The 22,429-nt window shown below is 46.0% G+C and overlaps 2 protein-coding genes and 1 long non-coding RNA gene across 7 annotated transcripts; 1 reads left to right on the top strand and 2 right to left on the bottom strand.

The window, feature by feature from the left end:
* Window positions 1-47: 47 nt before the first annotated feature.
* On the bottom strand, window positions 48-10,109 carry LOC115280074 (T-cell-interacting, activating receptor on myeloid cells protein 1-like). 2 transcript variants are annotated; one of them, XM_029924747.1, is made up of 7 exons: window positions 10,074-10,109; window positions 9,418-9,707; window positions 9,068-9,274; window positions 2,606-2,802; window positions 1,147-1,182; window positions 736-1,017; window positions 48-478 (listed from the first exon to the last, which is right to left on the bottom strand). In XM_029924747.1, exons 4-7 carry the CDS (start codon window positions 2,637-2,639, stop codon window positions 150-152), a joined length of 681 nt encoding a protein of 226 aa, XP_029780607.1. In that variant the 5' UTR covers window positions 2,640-2,802; window positions 9,068-9,274; window positions 9,418-9,707; window positions 10,074-10,109; the 3' UTR covers window positions 48-149. The 2 variants fall into 2 exon arrangements, with proteins under 2 accessions (XP_029780607.1, XP_029780608.1); XM_029924748.1 differs by lacking the exons at window positions 9,068-9,274; window positions 9,418-9,707; window positions 10,074-10,109 and having other exon boundaries at window positions 2,606-2,894.
* LOC115280078 (V-set and transmembrane domain-containing protein 1-like) lies at window positions 7,893-22,129 on the top strand. 4 transcript variants are annotated; one of them, XM_029924758.1, is made up of 9 exons: window positions 7,969-8,214; window positions 11,427-11,462; window positions 11,588-11,872; window positions 14,807-14,845; window positions 19,070-19,162; window positions 19,271-19,298; window positions 19,477-19,514; window positions 19,619-19,650; window positions 21,885-22,129. In XM_029924758.1, exons 1-9 carry the CDS (start codon window positions 8,181-8,183, stop codon window positions 21,915-21,917), a joined length of 618 nt encoding a protein of 205 aa, XP_029780618.1. In that variant the 5' UTR covers window positions 7,969-8,180; the 3' UTR covers window positions 21,918-22,129. The 4 variants fall into 4 exon arrangements, 2 of the variants coding, with proteins under 2 accessions (XP_029780619.1, XP_029780618.1); XR_003903630.1 differs by lacking the exons at window positions 19,619-19,650; window positions 21,885-22,129 and adding an exon at window positions 18,010-18,065 and having other exon boundaries at window positions 7,893-8,214; window positions 19,437-19,498; XR_003903629.1 differs by lacking the exons at window positions 19,619-19,650; window positions 21,885-22,129 and adding an exon at window positions 18,010-18,065 and having other exon boundaries at window positions 7,906-8,214.
* LOC115280131 lies at window positions 11,779-18,918 on the bottom strand. The gene is made up of 4 exons (XR_003903677.1): window positions 18,901-18,918; window positions 16,821-16,886; window positions 15,738-15,869; window positions 11,779-11,936 (listed from the first exon to the last, which is right to left on the bottom strand). It is a non-coding gene; the product is annotated as an uncharacterized LOC115280131 (long non-coding RNA).
* Window positions 22,130-22,429: the final 300 nt, after the last annotated feature.

Here is a 22,429-nt window from a genome sequence, read left to right as displayed (position 1 = left end):
AAAAAAAAAAAAGGAAAAGAAAAAGAAAAAGAAAAAAAAGCACGTGGTGCACTTTAATCGTGTTGTGAGTCAGCGATAGATCACAAATTGGAGAAAGCAAATAAAATAGCCAAGTAAACAGAAGCTGATGAGTAAATGAATTAAATTTCTCAAATTTCCGAAAAACCCTGGGAAACCTCACCTCTGACCCGGACCTCAAGAGGATCGCTGGGCTTTGAGGCCCAGAAAGGAGCCTGGTACAGGAAGTACACACAGCTGTAGTTCCCGGAGTCCCCAGCTGTCACCGTCCCCAGCGAGAAGTCCGTCTCCTTCCCGACTGGAGTTCGGAGCTGGATGGGCGCCACCTCCCCCGCCTTCAGCAGAGCGAACATTACCCGCCTGAAAACATAGTCCTGCAACTGGCACTGCAGGGTCACATTGTCTCCTGCCGTCACCACACCCCTTCGGTGGGCTTGCAGGGAAGGTTTAGAGAAATCTCCTGTGAGAGAAGCAGGGCTCCGAGGTCGCGGGGAGAAGCCCGGGGTCCCCCACTCACCCTTGTTCTCCTGCTGAGTTCCACCCCAGTGTGGGACAGTCACATCCCTGGGGTCACCCTCTTTGGACTCTGCAGGAAGGAGGTCCCCTCCCCACAAGCCCTGGATGAAGCCGACCAGGTCATTCTGTGGCTGTGTTTCTGCATCTCCTCCGTCCCCTCCCCTCCTGGGCTCCCTCCCCCAGGCCGGCCCTGCTCCTCACCTGTCACCAGGAGCAGGACAGCGTCACTGGGCGGCGAGGGGAGCCCTCCTCTGTGGACCTCACAGGTGTACTTTCCAGCCTGGCTGGTTCTTAGGTCAGTGAGGAGAAATTCAGCCAGGCCCCCTGTGGAAGCCGGTGGTTGTGCAAAAGGCAAAGGAATATTTCCCTTCCTGAGAGTGAAGTGGACATCCTTGGTGGGGCTCCGACACTGCAGTGTTACATTGCTCCTGGGAGGCGCCACCGAGCTGGGCCAGACCCTGAGGGAGGGCTTGGGAAGGGGCTCTGGAAGGAAGCAGATCGGGGGCGGGATTTGGTGCCCTGGCCTGCTCTCAGGACCCCCTTTAAGGAAAGAGAAGGGATGAGGGGCATTTGGAGCGCAGGAGAGGAGGGTGTAACTGAAGGCATGCTCACCGCCAGGCTCCCTGCCTCCTTGGCCAGCGCACAGCCCTGCAAGAGAACCGTCTGTCTGTGAGACCTGAGTCCCTCCCTGGGGGCAGCCGTTGAGACCACAGCCCGCAGGGCAGGGCGTGCCTCTGGGGGTTCTTGGTTCCCCCAGCTGGACTCTGCCCTCAGCTCCTGCTGCCTTTCCCCCAGAAGGTCTCTGTGGGGTTGCCACCTGCCACCACCCCAGGACCTCTGCTGATTCCACAAACATCCACAAAACCCTGATTCTTAAGAGTTATGTTCTCATGCCACAGGAGATAGGAAGTGTCACTGTTGTGTGAACACCTGGAAGGTAGCTACTCTGTGCTGTGCGCCTCAGCCTCCCCAGTGTCTGAACACATCCTGGAACACACTGAGACTCAACAGTGCATGGTGACCAACTGCAGCGATGCCCCAAAGGAAGCATGTCTCAGAGAGATGTTTCAAGGGGAAAAACCAGTGACTCTGGAGGCAGACAGGCCGGGGATGAATGTTGACCTTCTGCTCGTTCTGTGCGTGGCCCTGAGCAGGAGCCCCGAGCTGCCGATCTCAGGGCCCTCCTTTCTCAATGTGGATCTAAGTCCCACCACGGAGGGCAAGGGGCAGAGCGGGGTTTCCCACAGGGTGGAGCCCAGACCACAAATGCGCTGGAAGACGATTTTAGGGATGATCACGGCATTGGAAGGCTGTTACCCTTTCAAATCACTTCCACTTCTTTGATCAAAACAAAGAATTTTTCCAGCTAGAGATCAGCCTCCTTACACATCTGTCTCTGGCTTATAGCCCTTCGTAATAAGGAAGGAGCTGACCAAGGGCTCAGAAACCTGATGAGCAACTCTGCACGTCTAGAATATCCTAACATCTTCTTCCTTTGCAACGTGTATTAAATTTTCTTTTATCTTTATTTATTTTTTTAAAAATTTTAATGTTTATTTAATTTTGAGAGAAAGAGAGAGAGAGAGCATGAGTGAGGGAGGGACAGAGAGAGGGAGACCCAGAATCCAAAGCAAGCTCTCCAGGCTCTGAGCTGTCAGCACAGAGCCCAACACGGGGCTCGAACCCACGAACGGTGACATCATGACCTGTGCCGAAGCTTAACTGAGCCACCTAGGTGCCCCTCGATTTGTATTTAAGTGATTGGCATAAAGTTTTCATCTTCAGATGAACGTACTTGTTTAAAATAAAGATATTGAAAAATATATATATATATATTGAGTCAGTAAAATGTTAAAAAAATAGGGTGATAGAGGCCTACAGGATCGACCATGGATGTGGAATGTAAGGATTTGCATACTAGAAAACATTTGATGCGTCCAAAGCCTCCACAAGGTGCCTAACACGTATGAAGTCATCAATAAAGACAATCAGGCGTTATTGGTTCTCTTTCCAATTATAGTCATCATATTTCTTTCCACCCACCCCCAGGATACAGGCCCAAGAAACTTACCAAGGCAGAGGAGGCAAAGGAACTCAGAGATCATTCTGGCCCCGCAGTCTGCTCTAAGGGTCCTTCTTCTGTTTCAACCACGACAGGGAGGGAAGCTGCATGTGGGTGGTGACGTCATCGGCCAGCTCTTCCCTTCCTTCCTCTCATGTGGCCCATACATTTTGTGTCCCCACCACATTCAAGAAACAAGAAGCGACCTATTTATTAGTAAGTCAAACATACACATTACAGCCATAGGGACTCACTAAAAGAAATGTACAAAAAACAAACAGGTAAAAAATATATATACAGGGGAGTTAAAACGGCCTATTAAAAATAACAATAGGGCATCTGGGTGGTTCATGTGGCTAAGCATCCGACTCTTGATTTTAGCTCAGGTCATGATTTCACGGTTCATGAGATCAAGCCCGGTGTCGGGCTCTACCCTGGGCATGGAGCCTGCTTGGGATTCTCTCTCTCCTTCTCTCTCTGCTCTTCCCCCATTTGTCTGCTCACTCCCTCTCTCTCAAAAATAAATAAATAAACTTAAAAATAGCAATAATGGTTTTTAAAACAAAGACGGAAAGGAGGAAACATAAAAGAGATGCACAAAGAGGACTAGCGAGATGATAAACTTACATTCTACAAATAAGTAATTGCATTAAATGTAAATGGGCTCAAAAATTCAATTAAAAGGCTGATTGGATGTTTTTTAAAAACCTAAATATATGCTGGGTTTTTAAAAAAATTTTCATGTTTATTTCTTTTTGAGGGAGAGACACAGAGTGTGAGTGGGAGAGGGCAAGGAGAGAGAGAGAGAGAGAGAGAGAGAGAGAGAGGAGAGAGAGAGACTCCAAAGCAGGCTCCATGCTCTGAGCTGTCAGCCCAGAGCCCAACGTGGGGCTCAAATTCACAAACTGTGAGATGATGACCTGAGCCAAAGCCAGACGTTTAACCGACTGAGCCCCCCAGGGGCCCCCAAAAAGCTTGAAATGCTAACATGTAATGTTGACTAGAATTTGGGAAAATATACATGTGCATAATCAGTTCTTAGGATGATAAATGACTATTCTTTACTAAGTGGCAACAAGCTGATGAAGCCTGTCTACCCCTCCCCCACCACACAAAACATTTACAGCCTCCACCTGGGAGCTTAAATCCCAACAGTTTGCCCTGAGGAATAATTAAAGTTGTCCAAAAGATTTACAAGTTGCTCATTTTAATTATGTTTCTATTAGCAAGTGAATTGGAAGCAATATAATTGTGCAGCATAAGAGGTTGGTTAGTTACAAGTTCTTACTTCCATAGAGAGGAACACTGTGCATCAAGTTAAAGCACACTGTGGAGCATAAAGATAAAATTTCAATTTTCCAAGAGGATATGATAATGTATATAAATATGTGTAAACAAATAAAAGAGACTCAAAGTTCTAAAAATTTTAAAGAGGGGCACCTGGGTGGCTCAGTTGGTTAAGCATCCGGCTTCGGCTCAGGACATGATCTCACGGTTCATGGGTTTGAGTCCCGCGTCGGGCTCTGTGCTGACAGCTCAGAACCTGGAGGCTGCTTCAAATTCTGTGTCTCCCTCTCTCTCTGCCTCTCCCCCACTCATATTCATTCTCTCTCTCTCTCTCTCTCTCTCTCTCTCTCTCTCAAGTAAATAAACATTTTTAAATGTTTAAATAAATAAAATGTACACTTTGCTGAGCTCGGTGGTGGGTTTGTGTATGAAGGGATAAGGGGTCACCTGGTGGATGTTCTGAACTGTTCTGCATAAAAATGAGTTAATAAATTCCGAGGGGGATAAAGATGGAATCTGGATGAATGACATCATAGAAACCAGGGACACGTGCAGTGTACTAGGGGAAGAAATGGGAGACCACCACCCGTGGGGCCTGTGATAGAAAACTCCTGCTCCAGCTCCTCAGTGACCTTGCAGACACAAATCTCCACTGACCACTCATGATTTATGTGTACATGAAATCTTCCAGGAAAGTAACCATCTAGACCCTTAGGAAGACTAAGGTGATATCAAGTACATCTCCTAGTTGGACAAAAGATTTCTTGGAGCATTCCCAGAGGATCCTGGGTTGCCCAAAACACTATCGTTCAATGCACAGGGAGAATTATGTCTCAAAAAGAATGGTGCTTGTATGCCCTACCATATGGGATGGGCTGGCGTCCGATGGACAGAAAGCCACAACCGTTTTGAGAGCTACGCTGGCAAAATTGCTCCCAGCATGACTTCAAGAAAATGGTAAAAGGGGACTGGGTGGCTCAGTCAGTTAGGCATCTGATTTCGGCTCAGATCATAACTTGTGGTTCGTGAGTATGACCCCCGTGCTGGACTCTGTGCTGACAGCTCAGAGCAGCCTGCTTCAGATTCCGTGTCTCCCTCTCTCTCTGCCCCTTCCTTGCTCTCTCTTTCGCTCCTTCAAAAATAAATAAACATTTAAAAGAAAAAAAAAGAAATTACGTAAATACTTGAAGGCTCAATTTTCTACGTGCAGAAAGCAAGCTGAGAAATCAAGTTGGTCATGTTCTCCAGGGTCCTCTTCAGAAGTGGAGGGGAGGCTTGATAAAATAAAGATAACTCAGAGGGAGGAACCAAAAGCTGAGAAGAATGGTGGGCTGGGAAGCCCTTCACCGACACTAGAACTGAAACTTTATGAAGGAACATTTCCAGCCCCAGAACTGTGGCATCTTGCGGCATTCCCCAGAGTGATTTGGCAGTTGCTGTGAATCAGTGACTACTGATGTTTCCCTCAGGGAAGGAGCCTTTTCACTTGGGAGTTCGGTGATTATCCCACTTCTGTTTTATTATTATATGGAAGATGTATGGGTAGCTAATTTGTCTCTTTAGTTCAGGAATCCCGGTTCGAAAGGAGCCACAGATAGACTTCGTAATGATGAGTAGATCCTAAGTTTGAAGACTAATGCAATTAATGGATGAAAATTTCGGGGAGCAGGTCCTGGGATGGGAATGAGCAGATTTGTGCTTAGGATGGACATGAATAACTGTGGTCAAGACGTCATGGTGCAGTAGATTTCATTAAAACCCTTTGGCTATGTGTTCACCACGTTATTTGCTTTGGTCCACAGGATAAAGTGCAAGCGGCAATATTTTAGCTCCAGCCCAGCTCCTTAGGGACATGGCATATTTTGATTTAGCCCCTAGTACATCTTCCATTTCCACCAGGATAATGTGTGAGGCCTAGCACATTGTTCTTAGGAGGAAGATGAAAGACGTGTAAACAAGAGCCCAGTCACCCCATCTGAATGCAGAGAGAGCTGGCCAGAAATAAGCCGATCTGGGAAATATGGAGAGCAGGTGTGCACATGTGCATTCACACACACTATTACTTCCTATTACTAGTTAGGGCTGAACCTGTGCGATTTCAAATCTTAATGAAAATCAGAACTCACTTCCCACGTGTGTTTTGTTAGAAACTTAACTTCTGAAAAATTACACTTAAAAAATAATCAATTGCAAGAAAAGGTTGAGGTTGAATCAGAAGGCATATAAGTATCAAACAAGCTGTCTTTAATAGACATGGAGCCGTCCATTATTGGGGCTTTTCTCCACTTATTCTGTCTTCCCTTCTGAGCTTAATCCCTCCAATACTTTCAATCCAATCTGAGGGACTTGATCTATTTTCCCCAATCCTCAAAGAATGTACGAGAATCTACTTTTCCTTTCTTGCTCAGCTGTGCATTACCTCTGCTAGGGTATAGTGTATTTGAAGTGCTGGGGCCCCTGGGTGGCTCAGTTGATTAAGCGTCTGACTTCAGCTCAGGTCACGATCCCATGGTTTGTGGGTTCGAGACTGATGTCAGGCTCTGTGCTGACAGCTCAGGGCCTGGAGCCTGTTTCAGATTCTGTGTCTCCCTTTCTCTCTGCCCCTCCTGTGTTCTCTCTCTCTCTCAAATAAATAAACATAATTTTTTTTAAATGGAGTGCTGGCATCTGCTTAGAGATGTAGTGGACAATGTTTCAGTCCTTATAACATCGTGTACCTGCAAACAACCATGTTGCCTCCCAACTCTCCATACCTCCAGGCAGGGGACTTAATAATTCTAGAAAACTGATGTATAGCTATTATAACATTATGGCACCTGCACACGATTTCAGCAATCTCATGGTTAGATATTCATGGTTAAGGAAGAGAATAATCATAGATTAGTTCTGGGAAGGAGGCAAAATCTTGCCTGGGAACAGCCTCATGTGGGCAGATGAAGGCACAGAGTATTGACTTTTTGCTTGTCTAAGTACTCATATCCTGTATATCCTTTTAAGATTATTTTGATTGAGACATAAGCCAACTATCACTTACTCTCCGTGGTTAAATGAGACTGATCCAACTTCCTAGCAGCAGGTGTGTTCATGTGCCCCAGAAAAGCCACATGGAAAGGCCAATGGATTATCACCGTAATCCATGACCCTGGCTACATTGATGAATTTAGGAACGGACATGTAAACCAAGATCAAGCAATGCTGAGTCTGCCTTAGGAGTTTTGCTGCAAGTTATTAGCACAAGCATACTATTTTTTTCAAGTACCTTATTTCTGCCTGGAGATGCTTGTGGATATCTTCCCAGCACATAATGAGAACCAACCTGAGAATGAAGTCTACACAGTGGAAAGTGGCACCCAGACACACCCCATTACTTGAGCGTTTGGACCTACCCGGGTTTGAACCCATTACAGCCCCAGTGTTTTCAGTTACGTGAGGCGATCATTAATCAACAATAGTCTTAACTAACTTGGGAAGCAATGAGTAGCTGGGAAAGAAAGATATGTGTTAAACTTCTAGATAGGAATTTTCTCCATTAATTCATCAACATTTCCTCCTTTGTTCCTGGAAAATTGAATTACACTCTTCCCAGGTGGGAAAAAAAATTGAATGGAAGCCTTCCAATTTCCTTTGATTACTTTTTCTTCTATATAAGAAAACACATTGAAAATCCGATGTGTGACCCATTTGTCAAGGTTTACAAGGGGACAAGTTAACTCAGCTTCAAAGGCAGACATCCATTTCTGCTTTCTTGTTGACCAACCTGCTCTCGGGGGTGGTGGGTGCCCAGCTTTTACCAGAGACTCCTGCATTTTCGACATTATCACGTGCTTGCCCGGCCACTGTATCATGCCGATGCCAATTTCCTGGTTTTGATAATGTACTGTACTTCTATTACCATAGGGAAATCTGGTTGATGGTTACACGGGAACCCTGCATTTTTTTTTTTTTTTGCAACTCTAAAACATTTTCCAAACAATTTTCTTTTTTTGTTGTTGTTGTTTTTTAAAGAAAATGTCTTGGTCAGGACTTTAGATGAGATAAGACGGATCTTAGGGTGGGTGGAGCTGGAGCCACACACACCGGATTTATGAAGGAGATGTTGTCATTGATCGTTTCCTGGGTTGGTTGTGAGACGGAAACTCTACACCAGGTGGTGGAGAACCAAAGTGTTAGGGTAAAACCTCTACCCACACAGCCTGGGCACAAAGTGGGCAGGAGGGAACCATGATGGCCTGGTCCCCCTTCTTCCTTTGAACTATAAAACCGAAGACAGGATCGTGGTCTGGATGGAAGAGACACTATGATCACAGAATTCCTGTCCTTGCTTTGCCTCGGTGAGTCCCCAGGACTGGGGTGGACGGGGTGGGATGAAGTGGGGGCTGACGTGAGTTGATGGCTTCTGGGTCTCGGACACAGGCTACCTGTCAGAGTTTGGTGGGCTGTGACATGACACGCCTCTGTGCTGGTGCTTGCACGTAAGAAATGAGGAACCAAGGTTCAGAGACATGTGGTGAGCCTGGCTTACTCAGCTGAGAAATGCCGAGTTCCCGTGGAGCCCCCAAACCTGGTTCATCTAAATGCCAGTCTCGCCATGAAGGCTTGTTGGCATATAGAAGGGTGGGGGTCACAGGCTGTGGGGATGTGGGCTTGGGTACAAATCAGGAATACAGGAAAGAGCTGTGTCTGGAGACAATGGATGAAATGAAACATTTCTGGCCAGCCCTATCCTCAGCCTGATTTTAACTGTCCTTGACTTGAACATGATGAAATCAAACGGACGTCAGCCTGTGGAGAGGAACACCTCGACTGTAACTGTGGTTTGGTCACACAGGAGTTCTAGGCTCTGAGCCAGCACCTCCACTGACCAAGCCCCCACTTCCGCCCTATTTCGTGAGCTGGGGGTGAGGGCTGTGTGTGGAGGTCATCAGGACTTGTGATCTGCCAGTTCCTTCCTCCCTCTTCTGGGGTGCAGATCTTCCCTGTGGGATAGTGCTCCTCCCCCCCCACACATTTGAGCTTCAGAGGTGGCCGTCAGTCACTGTCCCCCAAACTTCCCAAGGTAGGGCAGAATAAGCTGGGCAGTCAAGAGACTAACCTCTTCATGCCAGTATTCATTTCCTGGGGCTGCCATGACAAAGTGCCACAAGCCACCAAGTGGCTTAAAACAATAGAAATGTATTCTCTTACGGTTCTGGAGGCCAGAAGTCCAAGATCAAAGTGGAGACTTGGTTCCCTCTGAGGGCTCTGAGGCTCGAAGGAGAATCTGCTCCAGGCTCTCGTCGCTTCTGGGGACGGCAGGCAGTCTTTGGGTTCCTTGTCTGCAGACTCTCGGCTGCCATCTCTCATGTCTTCGCATGACCGTCTTCCCTCTGTGTCTGTCTCCATGCCTCTTTTCTTATGGGGACACCAGGCAGACTGGATTGGGATGCCACCCTACTCCCCATTAACACCATTTCCAAATAAAGTCACATATTGGGACTTGAACACATCACTTAAGGGGACACAAATCCGCCCATAAGATTGCCCTCCTCTCTGACCATAATCGGTATTCCGGGGATGAGTCTATGATGCGAAGCAAGCCAGTCCAGCTCTGTTGGGAAGTTTCTCAAACTGGCATCGGGACACAGATACACCTTGGTCCTCTGAATTGACCTTCCAAAGATGTCATGCTGTAACTGCCCCAGCCCCGCTTCCAGGCTCCTGGCTCTATCCTGACAATAGTCAGAGGGAGTGACACATGCCAGCGGAGAGAAAAGGCCGTAACAGCACTGAATCCTGGATCAGGCGGCTCTGGAGGCCAGATCCCACATGGACTCCATGGAGGTTGCTTGCAGAAACAAAAGCAACTAGTCATTTCCACTTAATCTTATTTTGGGTGGATTTTTGATATCTGAATCTTTATACGTCTTTAGTACAGAGGGTAAAAGTACCCAACTTTCATAAGACTTTCTAAATGCATTGAGGTACAGCTCACATAACAGTAACCATTTTGAAGTATTCAGTATAGTGGCATTGTAGACATTCCCAATGCTGTGTAACCGTCACAAAACGACCTCATCACTCATAGAGGAAAGACTATGCCCATGAGGCAGTCATTCAGGATTCCCCTTTTCCCAAACCCGCCAGCCACCCATCTACTCTCTGTCTCTCAAGATTTAGACGTTCTGGATATATCATGTAAATGGAATCATACCTGTGACCTTTCATGTCTGGCTTCTTTCTCTTGGGATGATGTTTTTAAGGTCCATCCATGATGTAGCATATATTGCTGTGACATTTCTTTCTATAATAGAATAAGATCATATTTTATATAATATAAAATATTAAATATACATAATTTTATTTGTGAGAGAAAAAGGACCCCTCCCTCACTTTCTTTTCTCTGGTAGGGTTTCACAATGTAAAATAAACTAAAGGCAACTGTATGTTTGTTTGTTTGTTTTTAAGGAATTCACTATTTGGGCAGAATACTGCCTGATACCAGAGCCGAGATAACATGAGTCTGAAAGCAGGATTGGGTGGGCACTGGAAAGGGGCCTTGAGACCTAGGCTCCCCCGACCACCCAGAGGATGACTTCCTACCTCCTAATCCCAGACACTGTCACTGCGGGTGCCCACTCAGTACACTGTCTAGCACCTGCCTCCATCCTCCTTGGTGAAGCTCGGGGGTTCCATGTTGTGAGCTGGCCTCTGAGTTTAAACAAGGACCAGATGTCTTGAGTTAGTTTTGCATTGAGAAATTCTAGCTTCAACTCTTGGCACACCTCAAGACTGGTTTCCCATATTTTCATCCATGGGATGATGTTCCTGTCCCAGAATGAAATAAATAGAACAGAACACAGGAGAGGGAGGGGTTGATGTTGGTCAAGATCAAAGCCATGAGTGAAAAAAGCATTTAGAACCATGAATGTCTTGAATTCCTTGTGAAAAGGAATTCAAACTTTGTTAGAGAGAGCGACTTCTCTCCATCTGAATCAGAGAGGAGACTCTCCCTTCACAATCCACAGTAAAATAACCATTGCATCATCTAAGTGGTAGGGGGGAAAAGTGCAGTCATACAAGATAGGAGAGGAAAATATAGGTAAATGTGCAATGATTTCTAGATGGTGAAACAAAACACTAATCATGAAAGGAACACAATAAATCAGGAAAGGTTACTGGAATTTTGTACATAAACATAACTCCTGAGCGAGAAGCAATGGGACATAAGCAAAAGAAATGGGATGGATCTTAGGATGCCTGGGGGGCTCAGTCGGTTAAATGTCCAACTTTGGCTCAGGTCATGATCTCACAGTTTGTGGGTTCGAGCCCCGTGTCAGGCTCTGTGCTGACAGCTCAGAGCCTGGAGCCTGCTTCCGATTGTGTGTCTCCCTCTCTCTGCCCCTCCCCTGCTCATGCTGTCTCTCTCTCTCTCAAAAAATAAATAATAAACATTAAAAAAAAAAGAAATGGGATGGATCTTTAACAAACTAGTCATGCACTGTCTGCCTGATCTGTACTCAAAGATGAGTATATAATTCACATCTCACTAGGGTTTCTCTTCCAGGGCTTTCCATGGGCTTTGAAGACGAGAAAAAGAATGGTGAGTTTTTTTTGCATAAACTTGATCTGTTCCTGCATCCCAAGTTTTCTGTCTGATCCTCTGAATTCTGGGAGGGCGTTGGCAGTCATCATGAGGAAGTCAGACTAACTCTGAATTCTTTCCAGAGACGCTTACCAAGCCCTACCTCAGTGCCTTGCCCAGCCCAGTGGTTGAATGGGGAGGTAACGTGACCTTGAGGTGCCAGGGTCACTTCCAGAATGTGACATTCATGCTGGGGAAGCTGCAGGACTCTGGGTACAGAGAGGAGCAGAGGTCTGCAGGACACACAGCTGAATTCTTCCTCACTAACCTGGAGCCAAAGGATTCTGGGACATACTTTTGTGCCTACAAGACAATGGCCTCCCAGGAGTGGTCGGAGCAAAGTGAGCACTTGCAGCTGGAGGTCACAGGTGAGAAAGGCAGCTTCAGGTTTGCCCTTGAGGCACATATTGCTTTTCCTTTGCTGGGACTTGGCTGGGGAAAGAAGAGTCCAAAAAACAAAAAGACACATGTGACTGCTTGAGGGTAGAGGATTGGGGAGGGGGGGGATGGGAACTGAATTTGGGGACCAGTTTCATCAGAGATTCTGAATGGGTATCAATGAGGTGAGTGTGGGAGAGGGTTCTAGAATGTAGGTATTAACAGAAAATTAACAAAGATGGAGAGGTGATTGTCACTGGAAAAAGGAAGGGTTTGTTATAGTTCCCAAAGAGGGGGTGCCATGTCATGCTGGACCACATGGAGAAGCAGCAGGGCTAGTTAGGAAGCAGAGGGAGGGAGGAGACGGGCTGGAGCCTCTACTGGGGGAAGGAACAAGCTTAGGATTGGCCCTGGGGTATAGAAGCTGTCCCTGATTGTACCCTGTCGGGCTCTGGAGTCGTAAGGGAAGGGGAATAATGCTCCAGAGGGCAGGAGCCTTAGAGGCGGTGGGAGTGTGAGCTCTGGGCTGCTTGAGGAAGAGCTGTCTCCTGTCTCCAGGAAGTAGGTACCCCAGGAGGGGAAAGCTCCAGGGTCAGCAAGGTCCCAAGATGTCAAAGAATCAAATACAGAAAACAAAAGACGTGGTTAATACAGAGATGGGTAAGAACGGCCCCAGGTGTGTTGGAAAAGGGGAAACCCTGGTCCTCTCCCTCACACCTGTTGCTTTGTCCTCTTCAGAATCAATCCTAAAACCTTCCCTTTCACTTGGCATAGACACTGAGATGATTCCAGGTCACAGTGTGAGACTCTAATGTCTGATTCCATAAAACAGAACTGAACGTATGGATATTGTTCTGCCAAAAACGGTGATCGCAGACCCACTACACGTTGAGAAAATAAGAAAATCCAAACTGAGCATGATGGCGGCATAAGACATCCATGTTTTTGTACCCCCTAACCTCCCTCCACTTCAACAACAGATATGTGGCATCAGTGTACAAACAAAAGCGCTTTTGTGGCAGTTGTGGGATCCGGCACCATATACCAAGGGACCCAAGAGGAGTCTCACCCCTCTGTGCATTGAGTAATAGGCAGACAGACCTCAGTAACAGCTGTGGAACCTGCAGGAGACTGTAATTAGTTCCAGGCCCTATTGGCCATGGTCTGGAGACACCATCACTTATGGACAAGGGAACCTGTGTGGAAGTCTACAAATAAGACCGAATCATGAAGAAATGGAAAATCTGAACAGACCGATAAAAGATAAAGAGAGTGCCTCAAAAATCAAAAACCTCCCAATGAAGAAGAGCCTAGGACCAACCAGATGGTTTCAGTGATGAGTTCCACCAGACATTTACAGAAGAAATAATGCCAATCCTTCTCAGAGTCTTCACAAAAGTTGAAGAGGAGGGAACACTCCTACTCGTTTCATGAGGCCAGCATTACTGGTACCAAAGCCAGACAGCAACACTGAAAGAAAACTACAGAGCGATATAATATCCCTGATGAACACAGATGCAGAAATTCTCAACAAAACATTAGCAACCAAGGTCAACAGCACATTAAGAAGGCTACACGCCATGGTTAAGTGGGATTTATCTCTGGGGTATAAGGATGGTTCAACATACACAATCAGTAAATGTGATAGACCACATTAATGAATGAAGGACAAAAGTCATATGGTCATCTCAATAGATATAGAAAAGGTATTTGACAACATACAACATGCTTTCAAGATTAAAAAGTTTCCACAAATTGGGTAGAAAAGGAATGCATCTCAGCATAACAAAGGACATACAGAAGCTCCCAGTTGGCATCATACTCAAGGGGAAAGGTCAAAAACCTTTACTCTAACATCAGAAACAAGACCAGAATGTCCACTCTCACCACTTTAATTCAACGTAGTAAAATGTAGTAACAAAGCAATCAAATAAAACAAAGAAAAAAAAAAGGCATCCAAATTGAAAAAGAAGAAGTAAAACTGTCTTTATTTGCAGATGATGTAATCTTATATATGGAAAATCCTAAAGACTCAACCAAAAAACTGCCAGATCCTGAATGGTCAAAGCAATACTGAAAAAGAAGAACAAAGTTGGGGGTATCACACATCCTGATTTCAAACTATACTAAAAAGCTATAGTAATCCAAATGGTATGGTACTGGTATAAAAATAGACACATAGAGCAGTGAAATAAAACCAAGAGCCCAGAATTCAATCCTCACATGTACGATCAACTAATATTTGGCATGGAAGCCAAAAATATTCATTGGGGTGAGGGTGGTCTTTTCAATAAACAGTGTGGGGAGAACGGGATAACCACATGGAAAAGAGTGAAATCGGACCCCTATCTTACACCACTCACAAAAATTAACTCAAAATGTATTAGAGCCTTAAATGTAAGACCCCGTACCATAAAAACTCCTGTTTAAAAAAAAAAAAAAAAAACAGGGGAAAATTCCTTTGCTTGATCTTGGCAGAGTTTTTCAGATATGACACACAAAGTATAAAAAAAGCAAATGCAAAAATAAATAAGTGGGAATGCGTCAAGCCAAAATGCTTCTGCAAGGCCAAAGAAACAGTCAACGGGATAAGAAGACAACCTATGAAATGGGAGAAAATATTTGCAAAATGGCAGGGCCCTTTCCTGGGAGAGGGAAGACTGGCAAGGAATAGGGTTGGAAGTGTATGTATGGGGATTAAAATACTTTTGTTATTAAAAATAATAGCAAAACTTCAGGAATATTAGAAAGAGCAATCTAATATTCTGACCCTGGTTTGGGGACCCAGTGAGCATCCCGAGAGTGGAAAAAACATTCTCTGCTTCCCCAAGAAGGCATAGAGTCTGTAAGCGGAAGAGGAGGGCTTAGGTCCCTAAGGTTCCCACACTGCCATTGTGATTTTTTTTCTTGCATCTGTTTTCTAGACGACCGTGGTAAGCACAGAGCTCCTCCAGCAGGAAAAGGTAAGGTGGTCTGAAAAATGTTTTCCCAATAAGTCAGGCAGAGAAAGACAGATACCATATGTTTTCACTCGTATGTGGATCAAGAGAAACTTAACAGAGGACCATGGGGGAGGGGAAGGGAAAAAAGTTAAGGAGAGGGAGGGAGGCAAACCATGAGAGACTCCTCTTAAATACTGAGAACAAACTGAAGGTTCCTGGGGGGTCGGGGAGAGGGGAAAATGGATGATGGGCATGGAGGAGGGAACTTGTGGGGAAGAGCACTGGGCGTTATATGGAAACCAACTCGACAATAAACTATATTTAAAAAATAAGAACAAACAAAAGAATCCCCATGAGTAAAAGAGAATGGTTATTTTCATCATTTTAGCGTGTGTTCAGAGGCTAGCCAGATATTTATTAAAAAAATGGGTAAGTTTTTGTTAATCAGTTATAAAGGTGACTTAGGTACCATATGACAAGGTATGTAACTAATGTGACTTACTCAGATGCAATCATATCAAGGTTTAATTCATTTCTTTATAACTATTTTTAATAATCAAGAAAGCACCAAGTAAATACTACTATAGTAGGAATATAGTAGTGAATTCCATATTATTACTAGACATTCTTAGTATGTATATTGTACAAGTGCTTTCAGAAATGGAAGGCACTGATGGAAAGAAAAAACTGTTCACTATAGTAAGACTAACTTACTGTAACGTACTTAAGACTAATTTACTAAACTGTTCACTAAAAAGGTAAGATCGTGTGAACAATGTAAGAGTCAGTAAGGGTTAGCAAATTCTGGCCTGCAAGCCAAATCTGGCCCACCACTTGGTTTTGTAAATAAAGATTTATTGAAATACAAAAAAGAAAAAGAAAAAAGAAAAATGTTTTTCCAAATCACACTCACCTCATGAGGCGGGGATCCCTTTGATTAAAAAGCACAAGGAGCATCCTGATACCTGATTCCTCAGTACGACTGGGTGAATCATTGACCCTCCGGGAGAGATGACTCCTAAGCTCCTCCTGGGTTCATAAAGATCTGATGAGGAAGACAGCACAAGAGGCGTCATTTGCCATTTTATGTAATGAAAAAGCTTTGGTGGGATTTTGGGAAGAATGGAGTTGAGCCCGTGTGTCTGGTTTGGGGAGCGGCACCCCTGGACTATGGAGTCCATGTGCTTTGGCAATCCGTATGGCCCAAAGGACTTGCTAACACTTCAGAATTCTCGAGCACAGCTGAACAGTTACTTTTCTCTAATGTTGCTTTTCCACAAAGAATTGGCTAAGATTCTACCCTCAGAGATGCCTGTAAAAGTTAGAGCTTTTGACATCTTTGGATGAAAACAGGAGCTCATCCAGATTTTAATGGCCAAATATATAATGCAAGTTGGCAACTAGATGCCTACTCATCTTAAATTTCTGCAACTCGTAACCTCCCTGGAGCCACTCCGAAGAGCCAAGCGGCTCAGGGCTGTCATTACAGTTGACACCTGCACGGTCGGGGTAGTTGCTGTTGTTTTACGGTCTCTCCCAAAACGTCCTTGCAAAATGAGTCGTAGCCTTTGACGACGTTTTTATTCATATTAGCAGACTTGGGAAATGATTTCTACTCTAGCTCTAGGAACAGTAATGCATGCCAGGAACATTTTCTTGGAGAGATCTGAAATCTGATAGTGTCGAGGAGCATGAAAGGGTCAGAAACAGAGCAGGAAGTCCAGGGATGGTGCCAGAGGGGAAGAGGAAGAGAAACGCTTGTGGTTTCAGCTCTTGCATGATTTTCTTTCTGTTTGATTGATACATAATTCACACTCCCTAACTCACCCTTTTAAAGTACATGACTCAGTGGCATTTTAGTATATTTGCAAGGCTGTGGAACCATCACCGCTATGCAGTTCCAGAACATTCTACTCACCCCCAGATGAAATCTCCAGCCTGTTAAGTGATCTCTCCTGACTCCCAACCCCATGGTGGACATTTGGATTGTTCATACCTTTTGGATATCGCAATAGTGCTGCCCTGAGCAAGTTCCTGCTTTCAGTTTTTCTTGGTTATCCACCTGGGGGTAGAATTAAAAGGGATCTGGTGACTATGTTTAACTTTTTGAGAAACTGCCAAAATAGTTTCCAACGTGGCCACCCCATGTTACCTTCCCACCAGTAATACATGTGGGTTCCAATATCTCCATGTTCTTGCCAAGCCTTATTTTCCTTTTATTTTATTATAGACAGCCTAGTGGGTGTCTTTGTAAGATGTGCTTTCTGAGTTCAAATTTACACCACCGCAATTCTAAACACAATAAAGCCTTTTAGCTCTGACAGGACGTCCCTAGGCTGCGCACGAGGCCAGTCTTGTCTTCTGTGCCTGTGATTTCACTTACACCCCATGTCAGGCTGCAAGCCTTTGGATGTCCAATTCCTTTCACACCGACACCAGAGACTCTTTGTAATTTATTCTGGCAACTTGTAAACAGCAATGTGAAATCTGACCAGGATATGTGGACATCTCAGGGTGAGCTCAGATCAGTGGGTGTGGGGCCATATGAAGATGAAAATCTTGTAATAGTTTACTTCTCATTTCTAGTGAGTTGCTGTGGGAGAGAAATCTAGGCTAGAAGGAGGCTGAGGCTTCTCTGCGTCCATTCAGGGCCTTGCTGGGCCAGGAGGAGCCACCCCTGCCCCATTTCTCACGTCCCTGGGGACACACTGAGAGGTTGCTGTGTTTGAGGGCGTCTTGGACTCAGGGCCACCAGAGCAGACGCTCACATAAGTCTGAGCAGGGAAATGACATCGTAAGGGACACAGGGGAAGAAGAAACAAGAAGAAAAGGACAGAGGAAGAGCGAGTGTCTTTGCTCAATGGTGTGGGAGTGGGGGCCGGAGACGGTCACACAAAGGCAGCATCAGGTAGAGAGGTGTCCCTGGGTACATAAAGCCCAAGGCATCGGGCTCATTCCTGGCAGTTCCGACAAAGAGACGCAAGTGTTCGCATTGGGAAGTGAACACATTGGGAAGTGAACACGTGGACCCATGATCCAGAGTGCATAAAAACGGCAAAGGAATCTGGGGGAGCAGGGAAGAAGCTTCGGCATCATCTGTTACAGAGGAGACGGGAGTGGGTGCACTATCGGGGGAGAAAATAATCATTATCGCTGCAATCTCATTATCCTACACGATGAGTCAGATTCGAGACTGAGCGCTTCAAAGCCAGTACTTCCCGTCCTTCTCCAGCTCGACAAGGTAAAGATTCTCACCCCGCCCTCTCCCCCGGCCCCATCTTCATGGTGGTGCAATCGACAAATACGTATCTAAAGTGTGCCACGTGATGGCTGGATGTACGCGTGCACTGTGAAGGGAATCCCCCCATTAAGTTAATGAATACATCGTCCTCTCACAAACTCACCTTTTGTTTTTTTAAAGTGAGAATGCTTGGGGTTCCCTGGGTGGCTCAGTCGGTCCGGCTTCGGCTCAGGTCATGATCTCATGGTTCATGGGTTCGAGCTCCGTGTGCACCGGGCTCTGTGCTGACAGCTCAGGGCCTGGAGCTGCTTCAGATTCGTTGTCTCCCTCTCCCTCTGCCCCTCCCCCACTCATGCTCTTCTCTCTCTGTCTCAGTAATAAATTTTAAAAAATTAAAGTGAGAATGCTTAAGAGCTCCTTTAGCAAATTTCAATTACACAAGAGTGGCATCAACTATTGTCCATCTCCAGAACGTATTCATCTTTAATTTTATGTTTTTTAATGTTTATTTCTTTTTTTGTGAGGATGACAGACAGAGCATGAGCACGGGAGGGTCAGAGAGAGAGAGGGAGACACAGAATCTGAAGCAGCTCCAGGCTCTGAGCTGTCAGCACAGAGCCCGATGTGGGACTCGAACCCACGGACTGTGAGATGATGACCCGAGCTGAAGTCTGATGCGTAACTGACTGAGCCCCCCAGGCGCCCCATAAATTTTCGGTAGTATGGATATGGCTGACACACTAGGAATTTCCCTGGGGTGAGGCCGGCTCTGGGAGGGCTGAGCCGGCTCCCCACCCCCACCATGCAGGACAGTAGCCACCATTCTCATCCTCACCTTGAACGGGGAAACATGTCAGAGACACTCCCCTAGGTCACTGGAAGCGCCTGCTCCGAGCAGCAGCTGGTTTAGAAGCCAGGCGTCTGGCTGCTCACGGCTGCTCAAGTGAGCGCGATCAGGGTGTCTCGGAGCCAGACTGACTCTCGGCCCGCCCCTCTCCCACCAGCCTCCGGGTCCGTCATTGCCGCCACCTGCAGCTGTCTTTCTATCGTGATCCTCTTCCTCTCCATCTTCTTCATCAACAGATGCACCCAGGATGGTGAGTTCAGGGGCGCCCCAATTCAAAGCACTGGGAAAGTGGGGAGAAGTGAAGGATTTTCTCATTAGATAAATTCCTCCCTGTGTTAGTATGATTCTTTTTTTGTAGGTTCGTCACATGAAGAATCCACCAAGAGGTAGATCAGCTTGACATATCTCGAGCCCTTCCCCCACCTTCTTCACAGACCCTGTTTGCGTGTCTGTGGTCCCCACGCCCGTCCGACCCGTGCTGCGACTCTCTTCTCTCCTGTCCTCCCCCACCCCACCCCCCCCAGGTCTTCAGATCCCATACTTTAACGGGTTTCTGTCTCCTAGAACCAGCCATTCCATAGTTCCCCAGCAGGAGGCTTCGGGTAAGTGATGAGGGAAGGAACCACAAGGGCATCATGGGATAGAAAGAGTAAGTCTGACTCCTGCAATCTGAAAATCGATTTCTTTCCCTTTCACTCACATGCAGAGTCACCTGAGCTGGAAAGGATATCTGTCTTGGTGAGTTCTCCCCACGAGCTCACTCATCTCCACAGATAAGTTCACCCCCCCTCACTTCAGCCCCTAGTCTGGTTACACGAATGCCCCCCACCCCCAGGCAGTTCACACAATTAACACTGAGGAGCCAATTAACGTTGTGTTTCAAAACATACGCTTCGACCAAAGGCATACAAACTGCGAGTAGGTGGTGGTTACGGGGGGTGGCAGACCTGGGGAGACGGTGGTAGATCAGTAAGTCCTGGAGATGAAATGCATAGACTGTGATTACGGTCCGCAATGCTGTGTGCAAACCTCAGAGTTGCTAAGAGACTGGATCTTAATTGTTCTCGCTGCAAAAAAGACATGATAATCATGGGACAGGACTCATGTGTCAGCTAACACTATGGTGGTAATCATGTAATATACAAATGTGTCAAATCAACACCTGGTACATTTATACATTGCAACTTGACTACCACCATATTGGAAGGAAAACCTATACTATGTTATATGTCAATTATACCCCAGTCAACAAAGATACATGCACTTAAATTCCAGAGTAGCTAGACCCCAGCTGCCCATGGCTACTATTTATTCCCAGTATGGTCTGAGACAACTCACGAAACCCCTCCCCCATATCTAATGGGGATCAAAATCCCCCATGAAAAGGCCTGTGTGAATCCAGGGATGTACTAATCATAAAGGGTTTGCTGGAGTTTCCAGCAAATTTCAAACGTCAGATAGATAGATGGCATGAAAGCATCAATTAACAAGTGTTAATCAATGTACATCATCCATTTTTTTCTATTTAAAATACTGTTTACTTGTGATTTAACACTAATTAGCATTACCTTGGGGCACGTGGGTGGCTCAGTTGCTTAAGTGTCCGACTTCAGCTCAGGTCATGGTCTCGCGGTCCTGAGTTCATGCTCTGTGCTGCCAGCTCAGAGCCCGGAGCCTGCTTCCGATTCTGTGTCTCCGGCTCTCTCTGCCCCTCCCCCACTCACGCTCTGTCTCTCAAAACTGAATAAACATTAAAATTTTTAAAAATTAGCATTACCTCTAAGAGTAGTATCAGATAACATTTATACATCTTTCCATAGGACACAGAGGTTCGTTGGTTCATTCTTTATGTCAAAGCAAGTAAAAAGAGACATTAACAAAAAGTGCAAATGGTTCACTGTTGTGTTTTAGAAATATTTATGCACATGGCATTCATTTAGATATGCATATAATTTTTTAAGGTATGGAAATCATAGTTCACAGGCTCACAAATGAAGCCTCAATGAACAACTCTGGCCTACTTTAAGTGTTGGATTAATGACGTGGATTGGCAAATTGTTGATCATAATATTAAGATAATATAATATCATGATGGGCTACCTCCATACAATGACATTCTATTCAGCAATAAAAAAGGAAGAAACTAGTGACAGGACAGAGACATTTGATAAGAAGAGGCATCACAAAACCATTTTGCCAAGTGAAAAAAAGCCAGAGACAAAAGACTGTTCGTGGTGGTGTTTGATTTGTGTAAAATCTCCAGAAAAAGAAAAGCAGTCGTTGCCTATGGCTGGGGTGGGGAGAGCAGGTGTAACCACACACGGGCACAAGGGAACTTTTTTGGGGAAGAATATTCTGAAACTTACTGTGGCAATGGCCTCACCAATCTACCGATTCACTAATTACATAACCAGTAGGTATTCCTTTTTGGGGGTGGGAAGAGAGAGCATGAGCAGGGGAGGGTCAGCGAGAGAGAGAGACACAGAATCTGAAGCAGGCTCCAGGCTCCGAGCTGTCAGCACAGAGCCCGACGTGGGGCTCGAACCCACGAACTGTGAGATCATGACCTGAGCCGAAGCCGGACGCTCAGCCGGCTGAGCCCCCAGGCGCCCCCGCAGTACGTATATTCTTGAAGGGTGGTGCTTCTTATTCTCAAAACCACATGTTTGCAACGACTGTTATTAGTACCAGTTACGGTTCTGGGCACCATTTCATGAAAACCAGAGTCACGACCCTTACAGCCTGGGAAGCACGGCCATTCCTAGAACGCCGCTGTCCCGTCGGACTTCCGGCCGTGAAGGGCGTGTCCGGAGCTGTGCAGACACAACAGCACGTTTGAGATGCATCTAGGGCGACTGAGGGTCTGCGTTTTGAGTTAGATTTTGTTTTGATTCGCTTCGATGTAAATATATGTGGCTGTAGGCACCATATTAGACGGCTCGGCTCTAAATGCCCATCTCTGTTCCCCAAAGGCGGAAAGACCCCCAGGGAGTGAGCCATGCTGACCGAGACCCCAAGGCAGCACCTGAGGCAGCTCTGTCCCCCGCCTCGAGCGCCCAGGATCCGCTGAACGAGCCGTGTTGCAGAATCCCTGGAAGAAGGAGAACGTGGCTTAAGATGGTGGAGATGACTGGACACGTGGAAACCAGGCCACCGTGTGTCCCTCGGCTCGTAATCCATAGGAATAAAATTAAGCTTCTGCCTTTCTGCTTCCACACCTCTCAAGAATTACTGGCCGGGTTTCCCCAAAATTTGGAGTGTGACTTTAGCATGGTTTGACTTAACACATAGGCTAAGAACGCGTACCACGTGTATGGGTGGATAGCACCATAACACGCACTCAGGGAATTCTGGGTGGCACCTCAGTTTACGTAGGAAACTGTTCCCCAGAAAGGTCCGTTGGTGGCTGTTGGGTGAGGCATCCCGTAGACCGAGGGATTCTGGAAAGGAGCACAAGATATAAGCCACAAATGTAGACCCCCAACTGTGACCTCTCCAAACTAGCCCCACGTAGCAT

This window comes from Suricata suricatta, chromosome 16 (genome assembly GCF_006229205.1).
Source record: "Suricata suricatta isolate VVHF042 chromosome 16, meerkat_22Aug2017_6uvM2_HiC, whole genome shotgun sequence".
In the NCBI taxonomy this organism is placed as follows: Eukaryota; Metazoa; Chordata; class Mammalia; order Carnivora; family Herpestidae; genus Suricata; species Suricata suricatta.
The sequence above is the reverse complement of the archived record's forward strand: the minus strand, read 5'-3'. Positions and strand labels throughout refer to the sequence as shown.

Bases quoted from the DNA above. Each gene is read 5' to 3' on its own strand.
- LOC115280074 (XM_029924747.1), bottom strand. From the start codon at position 2,639: ATGATCTCTGAGTTCCTTTGCCTCCTCTGCCTTG. The intron at 1,183-2,605 runs GTAAGTTTCTTG...GTTCTCTTGCAG, and splicing joins CCTTTGCCTCCTCTGCCTTG to GGCTGTGCGCTGGCCAAGGA. The intron at 1,018-1,146 runs GTGAGCATGCCT...GCTTCCTTCCAG, and splicing joins AGGAGGCAGGGAGCCTGGCG to AGCCCCTTCCCAAGCCCTCC.
- LOC115280078 (XM_029924758.1), top strand. From the start codon at position 8,181: ATGATCACAGAATTCCTGTCCTTGCTTTGCCTCG. The intron at 8,215-11,426 runs GTGAGTCCCCAG...TTTCTCTTCCAG, and splicing joins CCTGTCCTTGCTTTGCCTCG to GGCTTTCCATGGGCTTTGAA. The intron at 11,873-14,806 runs GTGAGAAAGGCA...TCTGTTTTCTAG, and splicing joins CTTGCAGCTGGAGGTCACAG to ACGACCGTGGTAAGCACAGA.